Source organism: Vespa crabro, chromosome 11 (genome assembly GCF_910589235.1).
Source record: "Vespa crabro chromosome 11, iyVesCrab1.2, whole genome shotgun sequence".
Classification (NCBI taxonomy): domain Eukaryota; kingdom Metazoa; phylum Arthropoda; class Insecta; order Hymenoptera; family Vespidae; genus Vespa; species Vespa crabro.
The window spans coordinates 5,876,815-5,903,660 of NC_060965.1; the positions used below are offsets into that span (position 1 = coordinate 5,876,815).

Below are 26,846 nucleotides of genomic sequence, written 5' to 3' on the forward strand. Positions count from 1 at the left end.
AAATAAATGTTTTTTTATAATATATTAACATATGTATGTTAATACTAACAAATACGAACGTGATCAATAAGAATTACGATTTGTATAAAAACTTATCGATTATTGTTAAGCATACTCTATACAATCATTAAAAATTATAATAAAAAAAAAAGTATCTATCATAAATTTTATTACCTAAATAATAATAACATCAATAATCAAAGCACATTTTTAAGGCCACTTCAACTAAGCTTGGTTAACTTCAATCAACGATTAATCGATTAGCAGTGTAGCAAACAGTAAAACTTTACATTTTATTTCATCGTTCTTAACCTATACTTTCGTGTTATCGATAAGCATTTAAAAATTTTTGTACACAGTATGGGGTAGAAAGAATGTTAATTAAAATATTCTAAGAACATATATATATGCTTTATTTATACTTCATTTAATTGTCATTCTTTCTACACTATTCATATACTGTGTTTGCTACGGCCATATTGATTTGTAGTTCATTTATTCTCCGGCAGAAAAGTCCAAATGGCGCTGCATCTTCAGTCCTCTTCAGAATACTTGTATGGTTTACTAAAAAGTTGTGTATAATAATATACAACATAAATTTTAAATCGATATTGCTATAGTTTAATATAAAATCATTACATTAATAATAGCAGAGTAAAGTATAAATTAAAAGATAATAATATCATTATTTAAGTTATTAGAATCGTTTTCATTTTTTAATAATATTTAACTCTATCTAAATATATCACATTATACGTAAGTACATAACATTATAAAAAATATTTAATTCTCATCTGATACATACTGAAAAGTGTATATATATATACACTTATTATAATGACTATCAAATTATAATAATAATTGTAATTTCACACAGAATATGAACACTATTCGATGTTCTTTGCAACGACTCTCATTAAATAATAAATCTTTTCTGAATGAACTTGTTGGAACATTACATAGATCTATAGTGTCATCTGGTAAACTTTTCACATATGATAAAAATATGGATTACCAAGATGATGATGTAGAGGAAAATGAGAACGAACAGAAACAATTTAAGTGGTTAGAATATAATAACAAATTTTTTCCTATACAATCACCAGATGAGGAGAGAAGACCAGCGGTATATAAGTTCTTATAATATAAATAAAATATAATATAACATAATTATGAAATTATATTATTATTTATAATCTGTATATTTTTATTGATCTATCTTTTTTCAGTATGTATGTCATATGAAGGCAAATGTAAAATACAGTCCAAAGAAACTGTGGTATATTGCATGTTTCGTCAGAGGAATGACTGTAGATGAAGCAATTAAACAGTTAAGTTTTATGCATAAAAAAGGTGCAGTTATTGTAAAAGAAACTATTTTAGAAGCGCAGAATTTAGCTGTACTTAAACATAATGTTGAATTTAAAAGTAATTTGTGGGTTGGTAAGTAGATCTACAATTTTATAAATACTTTATCATTTATGCTGAAATCCATCTAAGGTTGTATTATTACTTTTCCATAGCTGAATCTTTCTGTAATAAGGGTCTTGTATATAAAGGAATAAGACGTCATGCTCGAGGACGTTTGGGAGAAGTACGTTACATGTATTCTAATTACTTTGTACGCTTGGAAGAAGGAAAGCCACCTGAAAATTATTATTTGCCAGTTCCTAAAACTGGTGAACAACACATAGAAAATTGGCTAAAACAAATGCGAATGCGTAAAATACCAAATTCCTTGTAATTATTTCTCAATTTATGTAAATAAATCAATATATATATATATCTCACATCTGTTCTATAAATATAGAATTAGAGATCAAAATTTATAAATAATATTTATTAAACAATTATGTTTTCATGCATATAGATTAATTACCCAACATTATGAAAATTATTAAAATAGCACGTTAAGAAAAAACAAATATTAAGATAAATTTCAAGGTTTTATTTAAAGTATTTGAAAATCATTGGAGATAACAGAATTGGTATCAATGTAATCTTAAGACTAAATTACAACTTCAATTTAGTCCTCCTCCAGTGACGACGCTTTGCATTGTACCTGAAATATTTAAAAATAAAGATAGTCTTTAAATATCTGATGATAAAATCAATCATTCTACATTCTTATATATATACATTACAAATTATCTACTACAAAAATAGTAATAAAAATACTAAATGTGTAATAATATTGAAACAATTACTACAAATATACGTTCATTAACCAAATAAATGTTAATGAAATTATTTTGTAGTTTGTTACCATAATGGTGAAAAATTATATCTAAAAAATTAGTATCTGAAATTAATGAAAATTACTTAAATAATGTCAATAACAATCAACTTACCGGATAGTATTACCAGTACGCATTCTAACCCATTGAGGAATAGGTCTATTTTGCTTCAACTTTTTGGCAAGCTTTCGCTTGATTATAAACGTTTTATGAGCAGACTGAAACATATAAAACATTTCGTTAGAAATTACAAAATCATTTTTTAAATCACAATAGTAAATCATATTAACGATGTAAATATATTTAATGGATTTCTAAAACATTAAATGATCCTTACCATCTTTCCGACACTGCATGAACGAAGTGAACGACGTTCTTAACAATCACAGAGTATAGATATACAAGACGATACACTATAAGGAAGAAAAATACCTAAAGCCTAGTTCTCACTAAGTTTGTTCAATGTAAAATATTCTTGTCCAAATCATTTAATTTTTAAAACCTTTAATTTTCTTTTATAATTCTTTTGAAAATGAGTATAATTCATTGAATTAATTATCTGTATTAGTAATACTTTAAATATAATTAAATTAAAAACATTATTAATAACCTATATATAAGATAGATAGCGTTAATAGTATTTAGTTAATTATGATTCAGTTTCGAACTTCTGACTTTACATTTAAGTACATATAAAATCGTATACGACAATATACGAATTAGTTATGATTGTCATGTCTATGCCACATCTTATGTTTACGTATGTAATTTTTAAAATAAATGGAATAGATTGATCATTTTAAATATAATATTCTTAAATGTATTCTAACATTTTTATGATACGTTATCATAATCAGATCATATCAGATATTTTTCATATCAGATATTTAATAATTTAGATAAATTTGTAAAATAAAAATTAAATATATATATATATATATATATATATATATATATATTTATATATTATGCATAAATTTCATTCTAAAGTCTAACTTCATTAAATATTTTTATTAGGAAAGAAATAAGAAGACTTATTTCTACAATGACACACAAATGTGTTGCTATTTGTCAAATGAGATCTATAAATGATAAGCAAAAAAATTTAGAAGTAGTTTCCCAATTAATTTGTGAAGCTAAGCAAAGAAATGCTTGTGTAAGAGAACAAATAATTAATTTATTTACTTAAAATTCAATATATGAGAATTGACAAATAATATTTAAAAATTTCTTTCTTCTTTCTATTATAGATAGCATTCTTTCCAGAGGCATGCGATTATATGGCTGAAAATAAAAAAGAAATAATTGAATTTGCAGAACCTTTAAATGGCCCAACTGTTAATTGTTATAAGAAACTTGCCGTCCAAAATAATATTTGGTTATCATTGGGTGGTATTCATGAAGCAGTAATTAATTTTTTAATAAAAAATTTTATTATTTAGCATTGTTATGTAACTTATTCAATTTAATATAAAATCATTTTTAGTTACCTGATAATAAAGAAAAAGTCTCTAATACACATATTTTAATTGACAATGAAGGCAATTTAGTATCCAAATATCGTAAAATACATTTATTTGATATGGATAATAAGGAAACAGGTGTACGTTTAATGGAATCAGATTATGTTGTGAAAGGAGATGATATAGTACCACCTATTTGTACACCAATTGGCAATTTGGCTTTAAGCATTGTATCCTTTTTGATTTTTCTTCTAATAAATGTATATAATATTACTTGACAAAATGATTAGTGTTATGACATGCGTTTTGCTGAACAATCTCTACTTCTAAAGAATATGGGAGCACAAATTCTAACTTATCCTTCAGCATTCACATATCAAACTGGTGCTGCACATTGGGAAATAATATTACGTGCAAGAGCTATAGAAACACAATGTTATGTAATTGCTGCAGCACAAACAGGCGCTCATAATAAAAAACGTATGAGTTGGGGACATTCTATGGTAAAATTTTATATATATAAATTGTTTTAATCTGTATTAATTTTCATAATCAACTGTTTATAAATATTTTCTATTTATGTACTTAAATAGATCATTGATCCATGGGGAACAATTCTGGCACAATGTGCTGAGAAAATTGGTGTAGCTGTAGCAGAAATAGATTTAGATTTATTAGCTAAAATTCGGAAAAATATGCCATGTGAGCAACATCGTCGAACAGATTTATATTCATTAATAAGATGTCAAAAATCGTGATTTTTATTATAAATTGCTTTGGTATTTAAAATGATTTATTTAGATGATAGGTAGATATTTGTACTGGATATAATAGAATTTACTACAATGCTTTTAAATTACTATAAATTATTCATATTATATTAATTATGTGATATAAATCGTTAATTTAATGTTTTTAGAAACATGTTGAACTTTCCACAGTATTTCATCAGAATATACTATATTTTTTATGAAAACATTTATTTTTAGCCTAGTAGAATATTAAGTTTTATTTTGATGATATATACTATCACTTGTATCCAGCCTACTATGAGGTCCTGTAAGATCTGTATCTACTCCTTGTAATGCCCAATTATGTTCACATATTTCTAAAGCTTCCCATTCAGATTTAAAAGCTGCTTTTGGATCTGGTGGCATCGACATTGCTGCACCTGACACTTGATCTTGTAAAAGTCTAGATGTATCGGCAGCATTATTTTCACCAAGTACAAGAGTATAGATAGAACGTAATCCAAATACATTTAAGAAGTACCAAGATGCAGAAGAAACCCATGCAGCATCTAAAGTGACTAATTCTATGCCTCGTTGTAACATTGGTTTAAATCTTAATGTTAAAGGAAATGGGACTTTAGCTGAAAAAGAATAATAGTGTTAGGAAAAAAATACAATATTTTTACTAAGTTATATTATATATATACTTGTAACAAATCCAGAGAACATCCAATTTATCCAACCACCTATAAGGACCATTGGCAAAACATTTGTTACATTTCCTTTTAACATATCTGTCATCATGTTAGGATCAGTCATTGGATTTTGCGATACAGGTGCACGTTTTTGTGTCTTAAAGTATCCTGTTTCTTCGTTATTAAAGAAATGTCGTCTCATTATAAATGCAAATTTCGGAATATACTGACCATTTTCTCTAAGAAGTCTAGATCGTATCATCACTTGACTAGATACAATAAAAAAAAATATTAGTAGTATTTCAGAGAATTATTAATGTACTAATTTAATACTCACCTGTCTTGTACTTGATGGACTTCCACTTTTTTCTGCGAAGCCAATAATATAGAAACGTAATGTCGAATAATTCCTACTAGAAATGTAATGACGACTATGGGTAAAAATACCCATCCACGAATATTTGAATCCAAAAGAAGTTCGGCCATTGTCAACCGAAACCTTTTCGAACAGTATTATTAGAAAAATAATATATATTCTTTATAATACAAACATAAAAAGATAATTCTTTAGTTATCAATTTTTATGAGATGATTTAATTATAATAATATAAAAAAATGTTTATCTCATGGTTTTAAAATATTGTCTTGTGTATATTATTTATTTGTGAAATCAATATGCAATATCACGTATACGTTTTCTACAATATCACGAAGCACTTACGAATTACGTTAAAAATTCACGGAAAAGAAGGTAATGTATAAAATGATACATACGTTTATCTTCTTTACCGACCGATATAATAGTATGGCTTTAAACGTAGATTCCTATAGAGTGCTCTGTACGCATAGTAATGCGCGTTGGAAGATACAGTTTATATAGTTGCATGTAGTGGCTCGTAGGAAAGTCCTGCGTTATGTTCTATAATAATATGATTCAGTTTCACTAAGCACTGTTACAAAGTCAGATTTCCAAAGTGGATAGGAATATCTGAAATGTGCGTTAACGCACGGAAGTGCGCGGTGTAGAATGGTAGAGTGAAGTAAATTATAATACGTGCGAAGAGGTGATATCATAGAAAGGCGATATGGGTTTCTGAGAGGGATTTGGATTGCGCATGAAGACGGTAGGAAGTGGTAAAAGGGCCAGAAGATATAACGCTTACACCCGGCTGTCACGACGCCATGTTTCTTCAAAACGGTCTACCGATGTCGAAAACTTCTTTATTAATTCTCTGCTGTCTTGTATTAGTTTCTGCTAGCCTCGATGACGGGGGTATGTATATATTATATATTGTCTCGAAAATAGTAAGAAGGCGTAACACATATTATCATGGGCGCCAAATGATATCCCACTGTTTTCTAGCATCACCGATGTTTCATTGTGTATTATTACACAAATTAACCGATAATTGAAATAATATGTTATTATTTAAACATGTTTTTTTTTTTCTCTTGATATTGTACAATTACATAAAAAAGAATGTCTTTATACTTGGTTTCCAATTAGAAAAAATAATCATTGATCTTACGATCAATTATATATTAACATGAGCGGGATTAGATATTCTTATAAATGGATTTAATTAATGACGATAAACGATGACAATTATGCAATTATATACAAAATGTATGGTCTTTATATAATTTTTATATGAGATTATTAAACTATTCCTTATTTTTATTTTATTTTATTTTATTTTATTTTATTTTATTTTATTTTATTTTACTTTATTTTATTTTTATCCTTTCTCGATGATTTATAGATAGAATATAAATAATAAATATTTATTATTTATATATATATATATTTTTTTTTTATTTTTTCTTATTATTTTGCATAATAACAATACAATTATTAGAGGTTCTTTATAAGTTATATATATTGAAGGAAAAAGTATAAATAGAAAAGCATATGTATATTACCATATCTATGCATCAGTATTGCGTCTACACATTTGACATGTATTTTTCAATATTGTCAATATTATTCATACTTGGAATATTTTTATTATCATTATAATCAAGGTTTAACAGATTTATTTATATATAATTATCACGTTTGAAAGACTTAAATTGAACAGAAGATAGGAATCTATTTCGAATAAAATATTTTATTCCTAGAAATAGACAAGACAGAAAATATTTGGCAAAAGAATGAAAAAATTGCTACATTAGAGATAACAACATCTCAAGATATAGATGGAATTGAAGCAGGCAGTACACCTTCTTTAACATGTAAACTCAATGTGCCTGGCCAAGTTTGGTGGACTACCAAAGGGAACAATCTTACCACAATTAAAGATTTTGAACATGCTGGACGATTTGATATAAAAAAAGCAAGTAGGAATGATACGGGTGATTACAAATGTATGGCTCGAACTATTGAAGGAGAACTTCTTGAGAAAGAGATTCATATTAGGGTTATAGGTGATTATCATTTTCAAATCGATAAATAATCAATTATCCTAGTCTAAAATATATATGATTACAATGATTTTATAAATTTTAGAACCTGGTAAAATAACATCGGATAAAGATGTCAGGACAAATGTATCAGAATCAGCTAACTTAACTTGTCATGTATTTGGCTATCCCCTCTCAAATTTCAGTTGGTTAAAGGGTAATGATACTAAAACCAGTGAAAGTTTGAAAAATCATTCGACTGTCACGCATGTAAATGAAACCTATGTAATAATGACATTAGAATTTAAAAGTCCCTCCCGTAAAGATAATGGTACATATATCTGTAAAGCACAAGATAATAATGGCATAATAAGTGCCTACAGACATCTTTTTGTAATCGATGTGCCAAAAATTAACATTGATTTTATAAAAGCTGTTGGTGCTGGAAGTATCTTTTTAAATTGGACAGTAGATGATGGTAATGAACCAATTACAAATTATTTAATTAGACTTATGAAGAATGGAACAGATCAATTTCTGTATTATAAAGAACAAATTGGTGGAGGTATTTCAAGTTACGTTTTGAAACATTTTGAAAATGGCACAGCATATAAAATTGGAATTAGTGCTGATAATGCTGCTGGTTCGTCTCATATACAATTTTATCCACATTGGGTAACTACGCTTGAAAAAGGTATTTCAATAAAGTATAGTTATGATCTGACTGATTATTATAAAATTCAAACATATAATAATAATTATGGATCATACAACATTTATTTTATAGATCCAGTGTTCATACCAAAAGTTTCTGTTAATGGTGTCACTGAAAATTCTATTACTATAGCATGGACTGTACCACCACCACATCTGAAAGAGCATGTACATTTTTACAATTTAATGGCAACTCACAAAGATCAAAAACGACAGGCAGTTTATCCAGCACAGCAGTTTACTGTATATGCATTTGTAGATCTTGATCCAGCTACTACTTACAAATTTAAAATCGCAGCTTGCAGTGAATATACAAAGCAGTGTGGTAATTGGAGTACTGAGGTGAATGGCACAACATTAGATGGAGGTATTATTAAATAAAATTGAATATTGTATTTATTATAGATTTGTGAATTTTAATGAATTGAAATATTCTTCATTACAGTGTCTAGTCCACCAAAAAATTTGGTAGTTACGTGTCAATATGATAACATAAGCAGTTCCAATTTTATTTCTATTTCTTGGGAGACACCAGAGAAATCAAATGGTATTATAACTCGATATAATCTACAATTAAGTGGCATATCAAAATTTAAAAATGATATGGGCCGGTTAGATATAGACAAGTGGTCTTTACCAGTTAAGAGTATTTCAAACAAGAATAGTGTTAGATATGGCCAAATACCAGCAAACACAAACTATACGGTATTTTTTTAATTCTTTTTCTTTACAAAAGAAATTTGTATTCTAATAAATTCATAATTTTATAAATGATAAGATTGTAAATCACAAATTATAATTATTACCTGTCGTTAATTTTTTAGTACAAGATTTCATGAATAATAATATTAAAATTAACTATTTTGTTACAAGGTACATATACATGGTGTGACTAGGTCTCGTTCTTCAGGAAAAGATGCAATTGGTAATTGTACTACTCCAGCTACCATCCCTGATAGAGACAGTTTAAATATGAGAACATGGAGAAAAATTGAAAATGAGGGTAGACAATTATTTAAATTATATTTACCACGTATTTCTGAGAGAAATGGCCCGATATGTTGTTATCGAGTATTCTTAGTGAAATTAGCACCACAAACGTCTGTTTCTGATTTACCACCACCTGAGGAAATAAACGTATATTCCTATAGTTATGCCCATAGTTCTCCAACAGGTGCTGCATATGCTGCAGAGGCATTTGACAGTGATCAATTAATATCTGAAATTTTTCTCGGCGATGGAATATCTTCTAATGGTAGTGTTCAATGTAATCGATGTATTGGTCTTCGAGCTAAAGGACCACCGTCGGTATTACACTTTGTTCCTGAAACCGAACCTCCAATACCAACAATTAATGGAACAACTACAACTATATTCAGTACAGTACCAACAACAACTTCCATAAGTCCTAAAACCAAATCAACTATCATTGATCAAAAAATAGAATCAACAACTCCAACTACAATTATCAAGAATAGTACAGAATCAACAGCACGTAAAAAAAGAGAAGATACATCAAATTCTAAAACGATTTTTAATGAAAAATCTTCGGAGTCATCACCACCTCCAATACAGGATGGTTTTTTGGATGATAGATCAAATTATACTGGTTTTATAGAAGTTATTGGTTGGTATACATTTTCTTGCTTACAATTAATGTCAATGGCATCTTGTTTATATTACTTTTTTTTTTTTGTTTATAGTTTTCAGTAGTAATGAGGATCGATTTCTACCTGCTTATAGTGGTTATTTTAATCCTCTTTATGGAGGAAAAGATCTACGAAGTATAACAGCTGATGAAGTAACTATGCTTGAAACAATATTGCAAATTTCTATTGTTCTATTAGTGATCATTATGATCCCACTTATTGCACTTTGCATATTACATAAATATACTAAACGTGCACAGCAAAGGGGAGAAGAAATTATAACTTTAAGGAATAGTTTCAGGTGAATACATAACCATTTTTAGAATAATTTTAATCATTAATTAAATATTCTATTTCTACTAACTAAATGTATTACTAATCAAACTATTAACTTAATTTTCTAATTATATACGATTTATTTTGAATTTTCATTATAGGTATCTTTGTCGAAGTCTTCGTGGGAGGCATCAGCTTGTAGCTGCAAGTCCACCTGATATGCCACCAATTCCAAAGAATGAATTGTTGCAAGCATATCTTCAGCGTCATAGAGATTCTGATTATGGCTTTCAACATGAATTTGAATTATTGCCTGATAGGTTTACAGATCGTACTACGCGTGCTTCTGAGGCTAGAGAAAATTTATACAAAAATCGTTATCCAGATATTAAATGTTATGATCAAACTAGAGTACGACTTGCACAAATAGATGGTATTTATGGATCAGATTATATTAATGCAAACTTTGTTCTTGGTTATAAAGAACGCAAGAAGTTTATATGTGCACAAGGTCCTATGGAAAATACAGTATGCGATTATTGGAGAATGATTTGGGAACAACATTTAGAATTAATTCTTATGTTAACTAATTTGGAGGAATATTCTAAAACAAAGTGTGCAAAATATTGGCCCGACAAGAGTGAAACAAAAAATTTTGGGGATATAACTGTTGAACATATTCGTGAAAGAGCGTATTCTGATTACGTTGTACGTGAATTAAAAATGACACGTCTTGGAGAACGAGACGCTCGTACTATAGTACAATATCATTTCCTTGTGTGGAAAGATTTTATGGCGCCAGAACACCCTCATGCAATATTAAGATTTATCAAAAGAGTAAATGAAGCATATTCCTTAGAAAAAGGACCAATATTGGTACACTGTAGTGCAGGTGTTGGTAGAACGGGAACGTTAGTCGCCTTAGATTCTTTATTACAGCAATTAACAGAAGAGGGTCAAGTATCTATTTTTAATACAGTATGCGATTTAAGACATCAACGAAACTTTTTGGTGCAATCTTTAAAACAGTATATCTTTATTTATCGTGCATTAATGGAAATGGCACAATATGGTGATACGGAAATACCAGCATCCCAATTAAAAGCGACTGTTACACGTTTAAGACAGAGAGATAATGGTAAAGAAAAATGTCGAATGGAAGAGGAATATGATGTAAGTAAAAGAATATTTATTTCTAAAGAGAAGAAATATTGTTCTTACTGTATCATTGATAAGTTTTTTATTTTTAATTTTTACAGAAAATTAGTTCTTTATTAGAAGATAGAAAATCTTTCTCTGTTGGAGGAGGTGAAGAAAATAGAGCAAAGAATAGAAGCGAATTAGTGATACCATATGACAGAAATCGTGTAATACTTACACCTGTACCAGGCAGAGAACATTCAACATATATAAATGCTTCATTTATTGAAGGTTATGATAATTTTGAATCATTCGTTATCACACAAGATCCATTGGAAACTACTATAGCTGATTTTTGGAGAATGATTTCAGAACAATGTATATCTACAATAGTAATGTTATCTGACGTAAGTAACTATGTTTATAAATTTTAATGAATTACATAGCCATTATTTATTTCTTTTCTTCTTTGCAAATAATTTACTTTATATATGTTGAAAATATTGCGTAAATTATCATTGCGTACGCAATAAAATGAATTTGACGATTAAATGAAGTTAGAGTTGGGTGATAAATAAAATTACAGTGACCCCAACTTAATACAATTAACAACTTAATACATTTAAAAAATGTATTATGGATAATGTAGTTTCTTTAGAATAAAATATAATAATTCGAAAGTAGAAAAAATGAAATTAACACAGAAAAAGTATAAAGTAAAAAGTAAAGCATTTATACAAAAAGTAAAATTATTATAGTTGAATGAAGGACCACGAAAATGTCCACGATATTGGCCCGATGATGAAACTACTTATGATCATATAAGAGTACGATACATTCAAAGCGAAAGCTGTCCTTATTACACTCGACGAGAGTTCTGTGTATCTAATACAAAGACAGATGAAAGTGTAGTTGTAACACAATATCAGTATCATGGATGGCCCACAGTAGAGGGTGAAGTACCTGAAGTAACACGAGGTCTAATTGAACTTGTAAATCAAACGGAGTCAAGTGGCTCGTTAGTAGTACATTGCAGTTATGGTTCGGATAGAAGTTCGATGTTTGTGGCATTGAGCATATTAGTGCAACAACTACAAACTGAGAAACGTGTAGATATTTTTACAACAACAAAAAAACTCCGTTCTCAGCGGCATGGCATGATCAGTACTTTTGTAAGTTTAACTTTTTAATAAAATTATGATCTGTTAATTAGGTATTCATAGAATTATTAAATTATTTATTATATGTCATATGTTTCAGGCTCAATATGAATTCTTATATCGTGCTATTGTAAATTATTCAGATCTTCACAATCTTGCTGATGGAGAATCAGTCTCATAATATCGACAAACGTAAGTTGGAACAAGTTATAGCATTTCACTTATCATGTTTGTTGACAGGATATGCAAACTCTATGCAAACTTTTTGCAAACAAGTGTTTGAAGGTTTATAAGAGTTGAGATAAACATATATTCAACCAACCAAAGAACATCTGCAGAAATATTAATGAACAAACATAATATAATATTGAACATAAATTTGTGCATAAGATAATTCAAGTTCCATAAATATGGACATGGAATTTTGCATATTATATTCTCAGTTTAGGTACTAGAGAAATTTTTGCAAACATTATCTTTTAACGAATGGCCAATATTGTATATTCCTAAACAAGTAGGATAATATTAAATGCACAACTAAAAACACGGGCTATCAGTGATATCGATCAATGGTTGGTTATTAATATAAAGCTATCATATATTCATGATCATTTGTAGTATTATGTTCATATTAATCACATGATCATTAAACTGTTCTAAAGAACTAAATTTTATAAAATGGAAATAATGATCTTGTCATTTCTTCTTAAGTAATATTGCAAAGTTTAAAGTATTCATTTAATGCCATAATAAATAAATAACATACGAAGGTATATATTTACCACCGATAAAAAAAATGCAAGATATATAATAACGAAGTATTAGAACAGTTTTTTTTTTCTTTTCGTATACTTCTACTTGTTATGTTTTATTATAAGATTATATGTAATTTCACATTGATAAAAAATCAATGACATAATTAATGCTCTTCCTGACTCTGTTTACTAAGATATAAATTATTATGTTGGAAGCAAGTATACGTGAGAATAATTACATTAATTAATTTAATTAATAATTAAAAAAAGAATTTTTTTTGTTAAAATAAGTTCAATATCATCAAGAATGAAATAATAACCAGTGATAGATTGATATTCATCAAATATGCATCTTTATAACGCGAATATACATCATAAATCAATTATTATCATTATTTTTATATATTAATGTATTTATTCTATTTCTGTTTCAAAGTCCGATATTATATATATATATATATATCATAATTGAAAATAAAAATAAATTATGCATATTGATAAAGATTTTATGATGAGTCAGCAGGAGTATTAATGAAAAAATGAAGTGCTTATAAAAAATGTGAAGGAATAATTGAAAGGAAGGCTAATGTTTATATGTATTATTTTTCGCTAACTTTAATGCTTTATGTTATTAATGCGTTATTTGACCAGAAAAGAGTATGTTATAAAAATTTATGATTTATTACCACATTTAGTATTATCATAATTGTACACACACATACACATAGATACACACAAATGTGAATATGTTTATCTCTGGAAACATATATATCATACATATATGCGTAATGGTACGTGCGACTCACATGCACTTTTTTCTAAAGAAAGACTGATACTTTTATTCATCCCAAAATACGCGATTAAAGTACGTAGTTCGTATAATATTTACATACAGTTGTGTAATATTGTGAAGGATGAGTTTTTTTACGCTTCATACATCAGAAATTAGGAATATCCTATGTACGCGATACCCCTTTATCAGTGTGCATTTTTCAATGCACTGTTTAGAGTTAAATTAACAAGATTGACATAAATAAGAAAAGAAAGAAAAATTTAAGCGTGAGGATGAAAAAAAGAAAGAATATGTTTTATTTGTTGGCACGTTCGTTCATTTCTAGTCAAATTTAGCACCAAGACGTGCGTTGCTAAATCATGCTTTTACGGCAGGAGACAATCACGTTTAATTAAATTTCTCTCATCGCGTTTATATATATATAATATATATACATACATATATATATATATATATTATATATAATATATATATACATACATGTATATATATATATACACATACATAGATATATATATATATATCAGCAAAGCTTATTTTTTTCTTTCCTTTTCATATTAACTTTCATTCCATTCTACGACAAATAAATATCTTCATTATAGCGAACTAATTATAATAATCGATTCTATATAAGTAATTTGCTAGTATACATTTCGTTTAATTATATTATTATTTTTAGCATCTTTAAGATCTTGTTTTTTAATCCGTCAAATACGAGTTCGAGAAGTCGATTTTTGAAAATTATTCGTAAATTCGTTAATACACACGGAGACACGTCGTTGACGAATTAAGAAACCAAACCTATGTAAATGATAAGTATTCCTGTACACGTATATCTGTATTTATATTGTTACCGTCATTTATCGTTGTTGCTATCGTATCAATGAATAGGTGTGATAATGGTTCGTTTCAACAGTTCGAATATATCTAGTGTAAACGAGCACGGTAAATTTGAACAGAGGAACCGTTTTTACATTTTAGATACGAAATGTAAATTCTCGAAGAAAAGATCGATGAGAAACTCGTGTTGTAAAGTCAACGATAAAAAATATCTTTAACCGATATACTGTATAAAGTTAGAAAGAGAAAAAAGAACAAAAAATTTATCTGTCGATTAACTTCTTAATTTTATTCATTAAAAAGACATTCATACAATTTCATTATTATATTCGGTTAATCGTTTAATTTTAAGTTTTTCAAATATTGACATAATCACGTATTTCACTATAAAGATCTATCATCGCTAGCGCCACATTTTTTTTTTTATATACTTATATATTTTATTATCATGTTTTATACGTGTTAATAAATTTAAAATGGTACTTTAATAATTGATTCTTTAAAACTAATAATATATATCCGTAAATATTTCAACTTCATTTATTGGTCGCACTGAATATTGAATAACTCTAATCTCTAGATTCAAAAAAAAAATATATATATATATATTCTAACTTTTGTTAAGATCATTGCCGATGAAAGCTTGATAGTACAGCGTCTTAATGAGTATCAAATAAATAGTAACTTGCTTATTGTAATCTTGTTTTCATTTCTTAAATAGATACGTGAATGTGCAATTGCACAATATAATCCTAAAAAGGGTATAACACGAGTGATGAAAGAACGTGTCGTGTATGCGTGATGCCTGTTGTATGTTAGACGATTTATAAGAATTGAAAACAAGAAAAAAAAAGGAGACGGCGGTTTATATCGTAAACATCATTTTATCTTTAACAATTTTCAAATTAAGCCATCTACATCGTATTTTTTCAAGTAAGAAGAAGAACGTTTCTAATGATTGTTTTTCATATAATTATCCACAATTGCCCATAATTTATAATAATAATATGACACAATTTAAAAGAAAAAGTTATATCATTATAATTTCCTGTATTAACGTATTAATTAGCTAATTCATCGTTTTGTTCACACATACACAAACATACACATACACAATGTTTATATTATGGGTTCTCAATATTATTTAAAATCTGATAGGTGCTAGTGTTATTAAAAATAATAATTCATTAATTAGTTAATACTCTCGGTGACTTCGTAATTATTAATATAACTGGATTGAATATATATTGTAGTTATAAATGTAATTAAATATTTTAATGACATAATATATAACGAAAGAAAGGGGAAAACGATTTCCATGGAATCGTGCTTTAATTAACCGCTAAAACTTCTTATGCGTTTTCCAGTAATGTGAAAGACGATTTCAGGTGCATACAAGTACACACATTCCTGTGATATTTCATACGAGAAAAAAAATAATGAGTTTCAAGAAAGATTAAAAAGAAAGGGAAAAAAAACAAATGAGAAAATTACCGATCTTTAGTATTGCGAATAATATCATATTTTCATTTATTATATAAGTACTCAGCGAATATTTTCACGATCACTTTTTAAATGTAATATTTCCTCGCAAGTATGCGTGATAATATCGTGTTTTTATCGATCGTTTGAAATAACATTAAAATATTTTCAGCATACTTATTAAACGATTAATTGTCGAAATTTTCAAAATAATTTCAAAATACAAAAAAGATCTTGGAACAAAATTATTACAAGAAAAAATTAATAATAATAATAATAATCTTAATAATAATAATAATAATAATAATAACAATAATAGTAATAATAAGGATAATTAAAGAATATGATCTTTTTTAAAAAATCGTTCGCACTCAGTCATTTTTTATTAAGTATTCGATTTAATATTATTAGAGAGTTTATGAATCTCTCTTTTAAAAATAGCGGGGCACAAGAAAATTAAACCGATGATATATCGATCATTATAGAACCATGAATAAACATGGATCGTCATTTGTGTAAAGAAAGAAAGAACATTTGTAACGTTGGATCTTATTTTTGCCTATTATTGGGGGGGCCTATTACTGCCGTCTCCGTGTGCGTTGACTAACCATGAGTTATATTGTTTGTAAAGTAACTCCTTAAGCTATAAGATTAATAAATTTAACAAGATAATAATTATAATAATAATAATTATATAATATAATAAATATTACGTATTGCATTAATATCGTATTCGTGTATAATGAAGGATTAATATTAATTGCGTATAATATTAGATTTTGTATGATATTCAACCTAACAGGAAAAAAAAAGCATAGTTTATACCACGAATAGAGATCTGTATCTATAAATTAAATGTAATAATATTGACGATCGTACGCCTATCGATGAACAATGTATGTACGAGGAGAACAGGACTAAATATTGACCCTGATCATCGAATCACTTTTTGTATGAAAAGATTGTAAAACGATATCGTACACTTTGATGTAAAAGAAAATACACAACAGTACAGTAACAAGGTATTTCTATTTCCCTCTCTCTCTCTCTCTCTCTCTCTCTCTTTTTTCTATTTTGCCATATATGTGTTACAACAATCAAACTACTTCCCATAATACCTTCCTTATAAGAATTATTCTTCTTTAATAATGACGACGACGGAGGTAACAGACACGAAGGCTGTCATCTAACATCTAACGGCTCCTATATGTAATTGCCATTCACCGAACCGCAATTCCGGGAACGCTTGTTTATTCCTCCATTCCAGCATTACGGAATACGTTATAAAACGGTTGCTTACTCTACACGATGACCCTTCTGTATAAAATGACTCGTCTTTTATTTATTTATTTTTTTTTTCGTTCTTTTTTATCATTTTTTATCTTCATTGTCATAAACATTAATGTATATTCATATATAAATATATATATATATATATGTATGGAAGATAAAATGAATATGTATTATAGACTTTATTAATCGTTTGTTCTCAGTACTTCAATATATTTATTCAAATAGTGGAAATAATTAAATTTTTAATATAAAATTTTTATTATATACTTAATTATTATTAACTTCTCAAAGTAAACTCAAATTTATAAAAATTAACTTATGAAAAGTGATTCAAATGACGAATTATATTTGTATCATATGATTTATTATTTATAAGAATGATTTGTGTTATTATAATTTATTGTCCAATATATTAAAAATTAGATTTTACGTACTGCATCAAAAATATTTCAAATTTGATTCGTGTTATAAGTATATTAAAAAGAAGAAAATGTAAGATAATTATGCCTTCTGGGAAATGTCGATCATAAATTCTTAATAATAGTAATTTCCGCGCAAAAATGATCACGTACGAATGGTAACATTTATCAAAATGAAAAAATGACAGTTACAGTTATGTATTATTGGATAATCATTTGAAGTAATACTTCATAATGTACTTATTTCGATTAGCAAGTTGACCGTATCTAAAAATATATTTATAAAAAATAAAAATTGAAAATGACAGATCTATATACTTATTTTCTCAAAGAGAATTCGCTTATTTGTGATTCCGTTATCATGAACGTTATCATTATTTCTTTTTAATATAACACATGTAATTATATGGGTGTATAACTAGTATAAAAATATACATCATTATCGTCATCATATATTGACTACTCGGTAGAATCTAACTTTCTTATTACCATTGAAATACTTAAACAGGTGGGGAATGTATTGGTCAAATAAGACAGCAATTCACTTCAGTTTAGTCTTAGCAGTATCTTGATGAACATGTTATACGTAACTAATATGTGATCATACATATATAATGAAAATCAATTATAAAAAGTTTTCTTTAATTTTAAATATTCTATTTCAACAAAGAAGAAAAGCAACTACCAAAGAAAAAAAATATCTCAAAGGATTTTAACGTTCCATCATTGTATTCGATCGTTTTTTAATTAACAGTGATTATGTGTGTATTATCTTTTATTTTTATTTTTAATCGTAATGAGCCTGTTTCGTTTGGCAACATAAAATAACAAAAAATTGTACGAAATGAGACATATTATATTCGAATTTTTATGGCTCATTATTATACCGCCATTAGTTGATGTCAATACAAGGGTACTAACAACAACTGAGTCAAGTGCAGACTATCTTCAAAAAGTTATGTTGGAACTACAACAATTTCATTCACCTACGATACCAAATACGTATATTGAATCTACCGGAAATCTTCAATCCAATAATTTCCAACAGCATAATCAAAATCAAAACTACTCAATTCAAAATCAACTTTCTCAAATGCAACAATACGATCAAATATTTCGTAATGACGATTTTCGAAACTCGAAAACGTCGTCCCATAAAAAAATTGATTTACAACATTCCGAATCGGATAATGTACCACAATATTACGAGGTATTTTAATATTTAAAAATCTTACATGTATTCAAACAAATGACGATAAAAATTTTTTACAAATCGTTGACAGATTCGCTCTCCCACGTTAGTCAGCGCGGCAAATTTAAAAGATGGTAGATTACTTGCGGAACTCGCTGCAATTTATAAAAATGCGTTGAAAAAAGGACCATTTGTCAGTGTATCGTCCTCGTCAAATGTTCTTTCTTCTGACAAGAAACCTCAAATCGTAGAGACTCATCTTGAATTACCAATTAGGCAACCGGCGTATCATCATTATTATTTTTTCCCATTAAAAACATTTGAAAATGAAATGAATAAAAATGATGAACACCATTTTATGGTAAGTAAAGTATTCTCTTATTTTTATTTATTAATGATTTTATTTTGTGTTAATTTAATGTCACGTGGCTCATATAATTGTCATATTTTGCAGAGTACACATAATATCGATAACGTTGCCGAAGGTGCATCTCAAAAACAATTAAGCAATCCACTTTTTATAGCCATAAGTACATTCGTCAGTATAGCTCTTTTATTTATGATGGGAATTCTATTTTTACCAAAACTTCACCAATATAGCATTTTTTCAACAAGAGGAATTCAAGACGATTTTCTTTATTTAACTAATATCGTTATGGGTGCTATTGATAAATTTGAGGACTGAAATATATTTCAACGAATTATTTTACACAGATTAAATCATATACGTATTAAGAAACAAGAAAAATATGGAGAGATCAAGAATGTAGTAGAATATTTAAGACTGTTTATTATCACTGGTTTTTGTAATGGTTTACATCAACAATGAATACAGGCGTAATTCTTGAATGATTTTGAAACAGTCTCATTTTAAAGATGAAAGTTTAAGTAAGGATTTTTTTAATACTCAGATTTTTTGATTCATTCCAAACACAAGTAAACGTATTTCGCTCACACAGAAAAGCTACGAAACTTACTTAGGCATTTAAATGAACTTTCGACTGCTAATTCTATGGTAAAAATAAGCAAATACTAAATTTTATGCTAATCGATTTTAGAAATAATAATATGTAATATTGGAATAATTTTACAATTATTTAAACGATGTATAATGTACACGGAGTACAATAAATTAATATTTAAACAATAGTGCACATTCGTTTAAACATTACATAATTCCTAGTATGTATTGAATATAAAATAATTTCAATTTAATATTTCAAGACAGTTAAATTTTTATCTCTGGGTCATTGATTATATTTAATATCAATAAAAATAAAACGAACGTTTAATTGACTTTAACATGTACAGATTCAGTCTTCTTTTCCATACCGACGAGTAAACATCGGAGTTCCATTTTTCCAAACGTTTTATATTAAACAATTAATACGTTTTTTGTTTGGTAATTTTATAATTGTTTAAAAATTTCTAGTTTCTCTCAGGTGAGATTCTTTTTTTCAATAGAAATAAATCGAATTCAATTTGGGTACTTTGATTTTGCTTAGATAAAGCGATCTTCAAGATGTCAAGCCCAGGTTTTTAATTCTTTCGTTCTCCCGTTCAATTTCTCGTCGATGGACCGATCTATTATCGATGGGCTGATCCATCGATGAAAATTAGGTAAATCGAGATGTTGTTTCATTATCGAGGAATTTGGATTTTTACACAGAAGTTTTGGAATCTTTCTGCATTAGATATGGAGTGGTTTATTTTTCCATGCGGGTAAGATAGGGAGAACATATGTGCGCATATCAGCGTGGATATTCACGAGCGCGATTTAAATTCTACCAAGGATTGCACTTTATTGTTCGAGATACAGAAAACACAAGTGGCCGTGTTAAATATTGATGACTGAAGCTTCCATTGTTATAAGATGAAGCTATCTGTTAAACGAATAATTACCAGCAACCTCCTAAGAGTGGAATTTGGGTCGATATTACTTTTAATATATCGAAATCTAAATCTAAATTATATAATAGAAGTATTACCGGACGGATGGGTGCATATTTTACTGTATTTCTTAAATCTTTTTTATCTAATTTTAACTAAACATTAAAGCATCATAAATTTTATATTGCTAATAATATTTCGTAAAATAGATTAGATATAGTAGAATTCTAAAATAATTTCTTAGAGAAACGCACTGAAAAATTCTAATTTTTTTGTTATTCTTATTTTTTTTTTTTTATTTATTTTTTTTAGGCTTTTTAAGTTAAATATTATATTTTTTATTCTAGTTATATTCTTCATTATATCTCAAAATTCAAGATATTCATCATCGATTTTCTTTCTTTAACTATTTGTATAAGTTTAATTAGAAATAAAAAGTATAAAATGTTCACAATTAACAAATACTTTTCAATCAATTTATCTTCAGAGAAATATAATCTGGCATAGTTTTTAATTGCTTTTATCAGATGTACTACTATTTGTACTACATACAAAAATTTCTTTCACACATTAACTCAATTGTTTAGTTACGTATAAGAGCGGTATACTATATTAGCTTATACTGATTCAATAGGCGCATAGAAGGGACAGTATCTTCATATTGCATTTTTAGTTCATATTTTGTTCAATCGCTAAAGTCGCTGATTACATTACGAGTGAAAGGTGATAAACAGTCTTAAATTATAAATGCAACATTGTTACTTTATGACATTATTGCATATCATTTAAAAATACATTTTTTTTTGGATTTATTTTTTACACGTTATTATATTATTACTATCAATAAGATAGTATATATATAGAAATATAATATTAATGCATGCTGCAACATCTTATATATGTATATTGTGCTTTCTTAGATTAAACTATAATATAAAAAAAAAACAAGGGTAACTAAATACACTCTATCTGTTTGGGAATGTATATGTCTGTGCGATATTTAAAGTAAAGGTTTCATCTAAATTATTTGTATACTTATTGCACAATGTAGGTACTCTTGTAAACATTACATATATGAAATGTTTAATTGTACATTTTTTACAATATAAAAAGAATCGGGAAGGCACACTTTGGGATCAAAATTATTCTTTGTTTCTCAACCATTTCCATTCGCATTAGAGAGGGATGCTTGATCTTTATTTTTTCTTTTAAGAATCTGTCTTTGATGCTCATATTCAAAATCTTCTTCGCTTAAATTTAGCCTTTGAATCTATCATATTATAAATACATTTTAATGATTTATGAAAATATAATTTTGCTTTAATGATAAAAGAAATTGTTTTACCTGATATACTAAAGCTTCCTCTTCTACTATGTGCTGTGGAGGATTTCTTAAAACTTGGAGAGTTTCATATGTTGTTGGACACTGCTTTGTAAGTGATGTTCTACCTAAACATCCTTTGAGTAATACCAATCCTACCTTAAAAATAATTTTAACTCCTTCACAAAGGAACATATCCCAAACACGTAGAATGCTTTCCCATGGCAAAGTTCGAGTGTAAACGCAAAGAAACCATTCGGTCATGTATAAAATAGGTTCCATCTTTTGTTTCTTCTGAAATAGTAAAAATTGAACAAAATAATTATTATGCTTTTAAAAATATTAAAATATTTTTTATTATATACTTTTCAAACTGACAAGATGTTTATAAGCAACGGGTGAAACTCTCTTCAGAAGTGCAAAGAGTATATCACCATCGCGTATTAATGTTTCCATTCCTTGACTGTAATAACCAACAAGATATTTGTCACATATAGCAACAAGACACCAAAATGCTTGTACTGCTGGCATATGCATCAATAAAAAAGCTGCAATAGGTGCTTGAGCTTGACAATAACCAACTTTTGCATTCAAAATAGAATATGCTTTCAATACTTGAAAGAGCTCTTGTTGTCCAGGTGCATTTTCAACAAACATTTCATGATGAGGAAATTGTCGATGTAAATCTTTTTTAATATCTTCTATGTATTTTGGATCACCAGGTCTTTTAATTAATTCCTGGTATAAATTAGGATTTTCGTTCATTAATAATTGTCCTCCACATAGATTAAGCCATGCTCTAAGTCTTACAGAAGGTGGTATCCCCTTTCTGCATCTTTCTCTGACTTTTCGATAATTAGTAGTCATAAAAAGACTCCAATTATTTAACATTCTTATCCATTTTCTTTCTCTTCTCAATATAACATCAGGTGGTATGGTTACCTTTCTGAAACATTTATAATATCCATTTAAGCACATAGACATAAATCTGTAAAAATGCGTATCTTTATCTAAAATCTATTGTTATTTTTATTGGTTTACAATATCACCTTTCAGGACTATACTGTGAACCTCCAAGAAAACCATGACGATCAGGAACAGTTGAAATCACTGAACCACATTGATAAATACTGCTGGCTTCTGATTCTGTTTCTCCATTCAATTCTTCTTCTACAACTTGTGCTACTGATTCAGCCATAGCATTTTTTATCTCTCTTTATTACTTTTTATATAAATAATCAAATTATAATTGGAATAAATATATTACTATATACTGATTTTCTTAAAATTGCAAATATATATATACATATATACATATATATAAATATATATATATATATATATATATATATATGATAACTCTGAAAACATTTTAACATAAATGATATAAATAATAAGATTGCTAATTATACGACTTTTTATCATGATTTTGAGTACAATGGCCTAATAATTAATAATTAATAAAATTATATTCTAAACTAATAAAGTAAAAGATAGTGACTATAAGAAGTTTTACGTTAATAATATATGATATAGTACTTACTTTGACACTTAAATAGGATAGTACATAACCTCTACGTTTCTCTCAAAATATATATATATATACTTCATATAAAGATATAAAAAGAACAGCTATACTATACACGTAAGAAAATTTAACATAAATCATAAGATGTGCACTTCTTTATAATGTCCATATTAGCAAAGCTGTAATAAGTAAACAATACATAATACGTGACATTCTACATGATTACATCAACATACCATTTTATTATATCCGAAAAATGAAGATTTAAATTATAAATTCAAAATATATCAAGGAATGAGACTTTCTAAATTATCAATTTTATAATAATGAAACATAAATGTATATACACACATCTTAGCTAGTTTATCCACCCCAAATCGTAATCACATGGATTTACATGCACAAAATGACATTCTGATAACGCTTTGTGGAAAAACAACATCCAACCAATGATAAAGCAGTAATACCTGTCACATCATATACACGATTTTCATTGGTTAAACTCAATGAAATACATTACTAATATACGCATTCACAATATCTCTTTAAGACTGTCCATCACCCCTGGTTTTATAATGGTTTATTCCAATAATGAGAACAGGCGTAATTCTTAATCGATTTTGATGAGCAAAATCTTATTTTAAAGACGAAGATTTAATTTAGGACCTCACTTTTTCGAATCGTTAAAGAAGCTTTACTTTCCCTGAAAAAAATCGTATTAAAAAATGATATCTCTTCGAGAATAGTTTGTGCACAAATAAAAAGCTTTTTCAAAAATTAGAGAAATCAGAGTCTTAGATTAAGCCTTTTTCTTTAAAGTGAGATCTTTTCAAAATTGATCAAGAATTACGGCTGCTTGTCATTGTTGGAATAAATACTGTTTTCGACATTTTTCGCGAACAAAAAGTTTTGTATGTGGCGCCTCTCGAAATTTGCGGCAAAAGAAAAGAAGCTCGATCCCCACTACTGATTTCCATATCACGTTGAATAGGATATGTTCCGTGAAATAGTGATTATCTGCTTGTTGTGTGCGTAAATAGATGATGCTCAGATTTTTTAAACCATTTCAAATGCAAAGAAATGCATTTACATGGAGAAGATTACTTAATCACTCTTTGGATAAATGATTTTATGGCAAAAATAATGAAATTCGTGTCCAATATCACAAAGATTGTAACATGCGAGGAACTTAGAATAATTTTAATCTAAAATTCCAATACTTAAAAATTTTTATCTCGGGGTTATTAGTCTTGTGTAATATCGACATATACGTATATATGTTTATTAACTTTGACGATTACCTAGTTAATTTTCTTTTATCGATTAAATGTCGACGAGTGCACATCGATATTCTCTTTTTCTAAACGTGAAAATTTATAAATTAATCCTTTAGGTAATTTTATAATTATTTAAACAATATATAGTGTATGCGGAGAATAAAAAACTAATATAAGTGACTACATTCACTTAATCATTAAAAAGACGGTAACGCGCGAAAAACTTAAAATAATTTTAATTTCTTTTGCATTAAACTTATTGCTTACGTGTAACGTCAACAAAATCAAACTTTTGATCAACTTTGATGGTTACAAGTTTTTAAGAACCTTTAACCTTTTCGCTACGGACAGATTATACGGCGCATTACTCCCGCGGTACGGGCCATCGCGACACGGGTGTGCACTTGCGGAAGAACTGAAATCGCCCGCTGTACGTTCAATACCGCTGCATTTTATGCAGAGTAACTGCAGTCACTCGTAGAAAGGAAAGAGTTAACAAATTATCACATAACAATATATTCTTAACAAATTATCACATAATTAGAAGATATAACTTAATAATATAATTAATTTAATAATATAATTTTGTATGAAACGTTTCAAAACATGGGCATACACAAAGCCCTACATCGCATATTTTACATTGATAATGTGTTTGTCTTTGTACGCCATTTTTAGAACATACTACACATTTTCTCAAGTTGCTTTTCCGTTTTGTATTTCTACTGGTATAAATCGCCAGGAAGTGTCTGTCAGTTAGTCTAAAAGGATATTTATCCGCAGATCTCGGACTGCTTTGTCTCAAATTCTCTTTATGATATTTGCTTAAAATTTGTCGGATTAATTGGAGGTGAAACGCAGCAATAGAAATATTTTTGTGTGTTTTGTGTTTATACAAACAATATGCATTCCATACGACAATATCTAATAGATGAAAAAAGTACTTTTTGTACCACTTCATTGATTTTCTAATGGATTGTATAGAACTAATGACCATATTGCATTTGTCAACAGCACCCATTGAATTATTATAATCTACTATACATTTAGGTTTGTTTATAAATTCCTGGGTTTTATAATTTTTCTTTACCGTACTTACAAATTCATTATTGTGAAAAGTGGATAGCATAAAAACTTCTTTTTTGTCTCGCCATTTCAGAGCCAGAAAATTATTAGATGTTCGAAACTCAATCTCACCTCGGTTCAATTTTTTATTTAAAATCGGCATGTCTTTTCGTCTTTGTTTTACAGTGCCGCAAGCATTTGTTGCATTTGTATGTAATAAATTAAAAAGTGCAGGACTGCTGTAATAATTGTCGACATACAACGTGTGGCCTTTTCCTAAATAAGATTTTATAAGCATTAAAACGATATTTCCTGTTTTTCCAATTTCTGATGTGTTCTCCGTTATGCGTGTTTCACTACCTGCATATATATTTGCATCCAATACATAGCCTGTTTTGCAGTCGCATAGTACGTATGACCTAATGTCAAATCGGCTCCTTTTGGCTGGTATGTATTGTTTAATTGAGAGTCTATCTTTAAATAATAACAAACTTTCATCCACGCATAAGTTTTGATACGGAGA

At 27.9% G+C, this 26,846-nt stretch overlaps 7 protein-coding genes and 1 long non-coding RNA gene across 10 annotated transcripts in view; 4 read left to right on the forward strand and 4 right to left on the reverse strand.

Annotated features, from left to right (window-relative positions):
* The window catches only part of LOC124428183, a 72,287-nt gene extending 71,589 nt beyond the window's left edge, over positions 1-698 (reverse strand). For both annotated transcript variants that reach the window (XR_006943103.1, XR_006943102.1), the window contains exon 1: positions 175-698. This is a non-coding gene — a long non-coding RNA (uncharacterized LOC124428183). The remainder of the gene's footprint in view (positions 1-174) is intronic.
* Positions 697-1,790, forward strand: LOC124428182 (39S ribosomal protein L22, mitochondrial). The gene is made up of 4 exons (XM_046971965.1): positions 697-756; positions 878-1,126; positions 1,230-1,443; positions 1,524-1,790. Exons 2-4 carry the CDS (start codon positions 881-883, stop codon positions 1,742-1,744), a joined length of 681 nt encoding a protein of 226 aa, XP_046827921.1. The 5' UTR covers positions 697-756; positions 878-880; the 3' UTR covers positions 1,745-1,790.
* A 1,064-nt stretch (positions 1,791-2,854) lies between these two features.
* On the forward strand, positions 2,855-4,618 carry LOC124427907 (nitrilase and fragile histidine triad fusion protein NitFhit). Its single transcript, XM_046971331.1, has 6 exons — positions 2,855-2,997; positions 3,255-3,393; positions 3,488-3,643; positions 3,724-3,930; positions 3,991-4,203; positions 4,294-4,618. Exons 1-6 carry the CDS (start codon positions 2,963-2,965, stop codon positions 4,456-4,458), a joined length of 915 nt encoding a protein of 304 aa, XP_046827287.1. The 5' UTR covers positions 2,855-2,962; the 3' UTR covers positions 4,459-4,618.
* Positions 4,550-5,834, reverse strand: LOC124427908 (ER membrane protein complex subunit 3). Its single transcript, XM_046971332.1, has 3 exons — positions 5,464-5,834; positions 5,139-5,395; positions 4,550-5,072 (listed from the first exon to the last, which is right to left on the reverse strand). The coding sequence occupies exons 1-3, from the start codon at positions 5,610-5,612 to the stop codon at positions 4,702-4,704; spliced, it is 777 nt and encodes a 258-aa protein (XP_046827288.1). The 5' UTR covers positions 5,613-5,834; the 3' UTR covers positions 4,550-4,701.
* A 131-nt stretch (positions 5,835-5,965) lies between these two features.
* LOC124427905 (tyrosine-protein phosphatase 69D) lies at positions 5,966-16,346 on the forward strand. Its single transcript, XM_046971330.1, has 11 exons — positions 5,966-6,399; positions 7,248-7,553; positions 7,636-8,223; positions 8,317-8,610; positions 8,689-8,948; positions 9,117-9,870; positions 9,947-10,193; positions 10,330-11,341; positions 11,428-11,715; positions 12,067-12,480; positions 12,569-16,346. Exons 1-11 carry the CDS (start codon positions 6,309-6,311, stop codon positions 12,647-12,649), a joined length of 4,335 nt encoding a protein of 1,444 aa, XP_046827286.1. The 5' UTR covers positions 5,966-6,308; the 3' UTR covers positions 12,650-16,346.
* A 1,988-nt stretch (positions 16,347-18,334) lies between these two features.
* Positions 18,335-20,412, forward strand: LOC124428011. The gene is made up of 3 exons (XM_046971551.1): positions 18,335-19,260; positions 19,334-19,603; positions 19,697-20,412. The coding sequence occupies exons 1-3, from the start codon at positions 18,895-18,897 to the stop codon at positions 19,925-19,927; spliced, it is 867 nt and encodes a 288-aa protein (XP_046827507.1). The 5' UTR covers positions 18,335-18,894; the 3' UTR covers positions 19,928-20,412.
* Positions 20,413-21,626: 1,214 nt separating this feature from the next.
* On the reverse strand, positions 21,627-24,432 carry LOC124428010 (TBC1 domain family member whacked). Of its 2 annotated transcripts, none has more exons than XM_046971550.1 (6): positions 24,333-24,432; positions 23,997-24,160; positions 23,503-23,675; positions 22,832-23,399; positions 22,478-22,747; positions 21,627-22,402 (listed from the first exon to the last, which is right to left on the reverse strand). In XM_046971550.1, exons 3-6 carry the CDS (start codon positions 23,649-23,651, stop codon positions 22,289-22,291), a joined length of 1,101 nt encoding a protein of 366 aa, XP_046827506.1. In that variant the 5' UTR covers positions 23,652-23,675; positions 23,997-24,160; positions 24,333-24,432; the 3' UTR covers positions 21,627-22,288. The 2 variants fall into 2 exon arrangements, with proteins under 2 accessions (XP_046827506.1, XP_046827504.1); XM_046971548.1 differs by having other exon boundaries at positions 24,218-24,405.
* A 1,397-nt stretch (positions 24,433-25,829) lies between these two features.
* LOC124428151 (piggyBac transposable element-derived protein 4-like) lies at positions 25,830-26,621 on the reverse strand. The gene has a single exon (XM_046971887.1). It carries the CDS (start codon positions 26,619-26,621, stop codon positions 25,830-25,832), a length of 792 nt encoding a protein of 263 aa, XP_046827843.1.
* Positions 26,622-26,846: the final 225 nt, after the last annotated feature.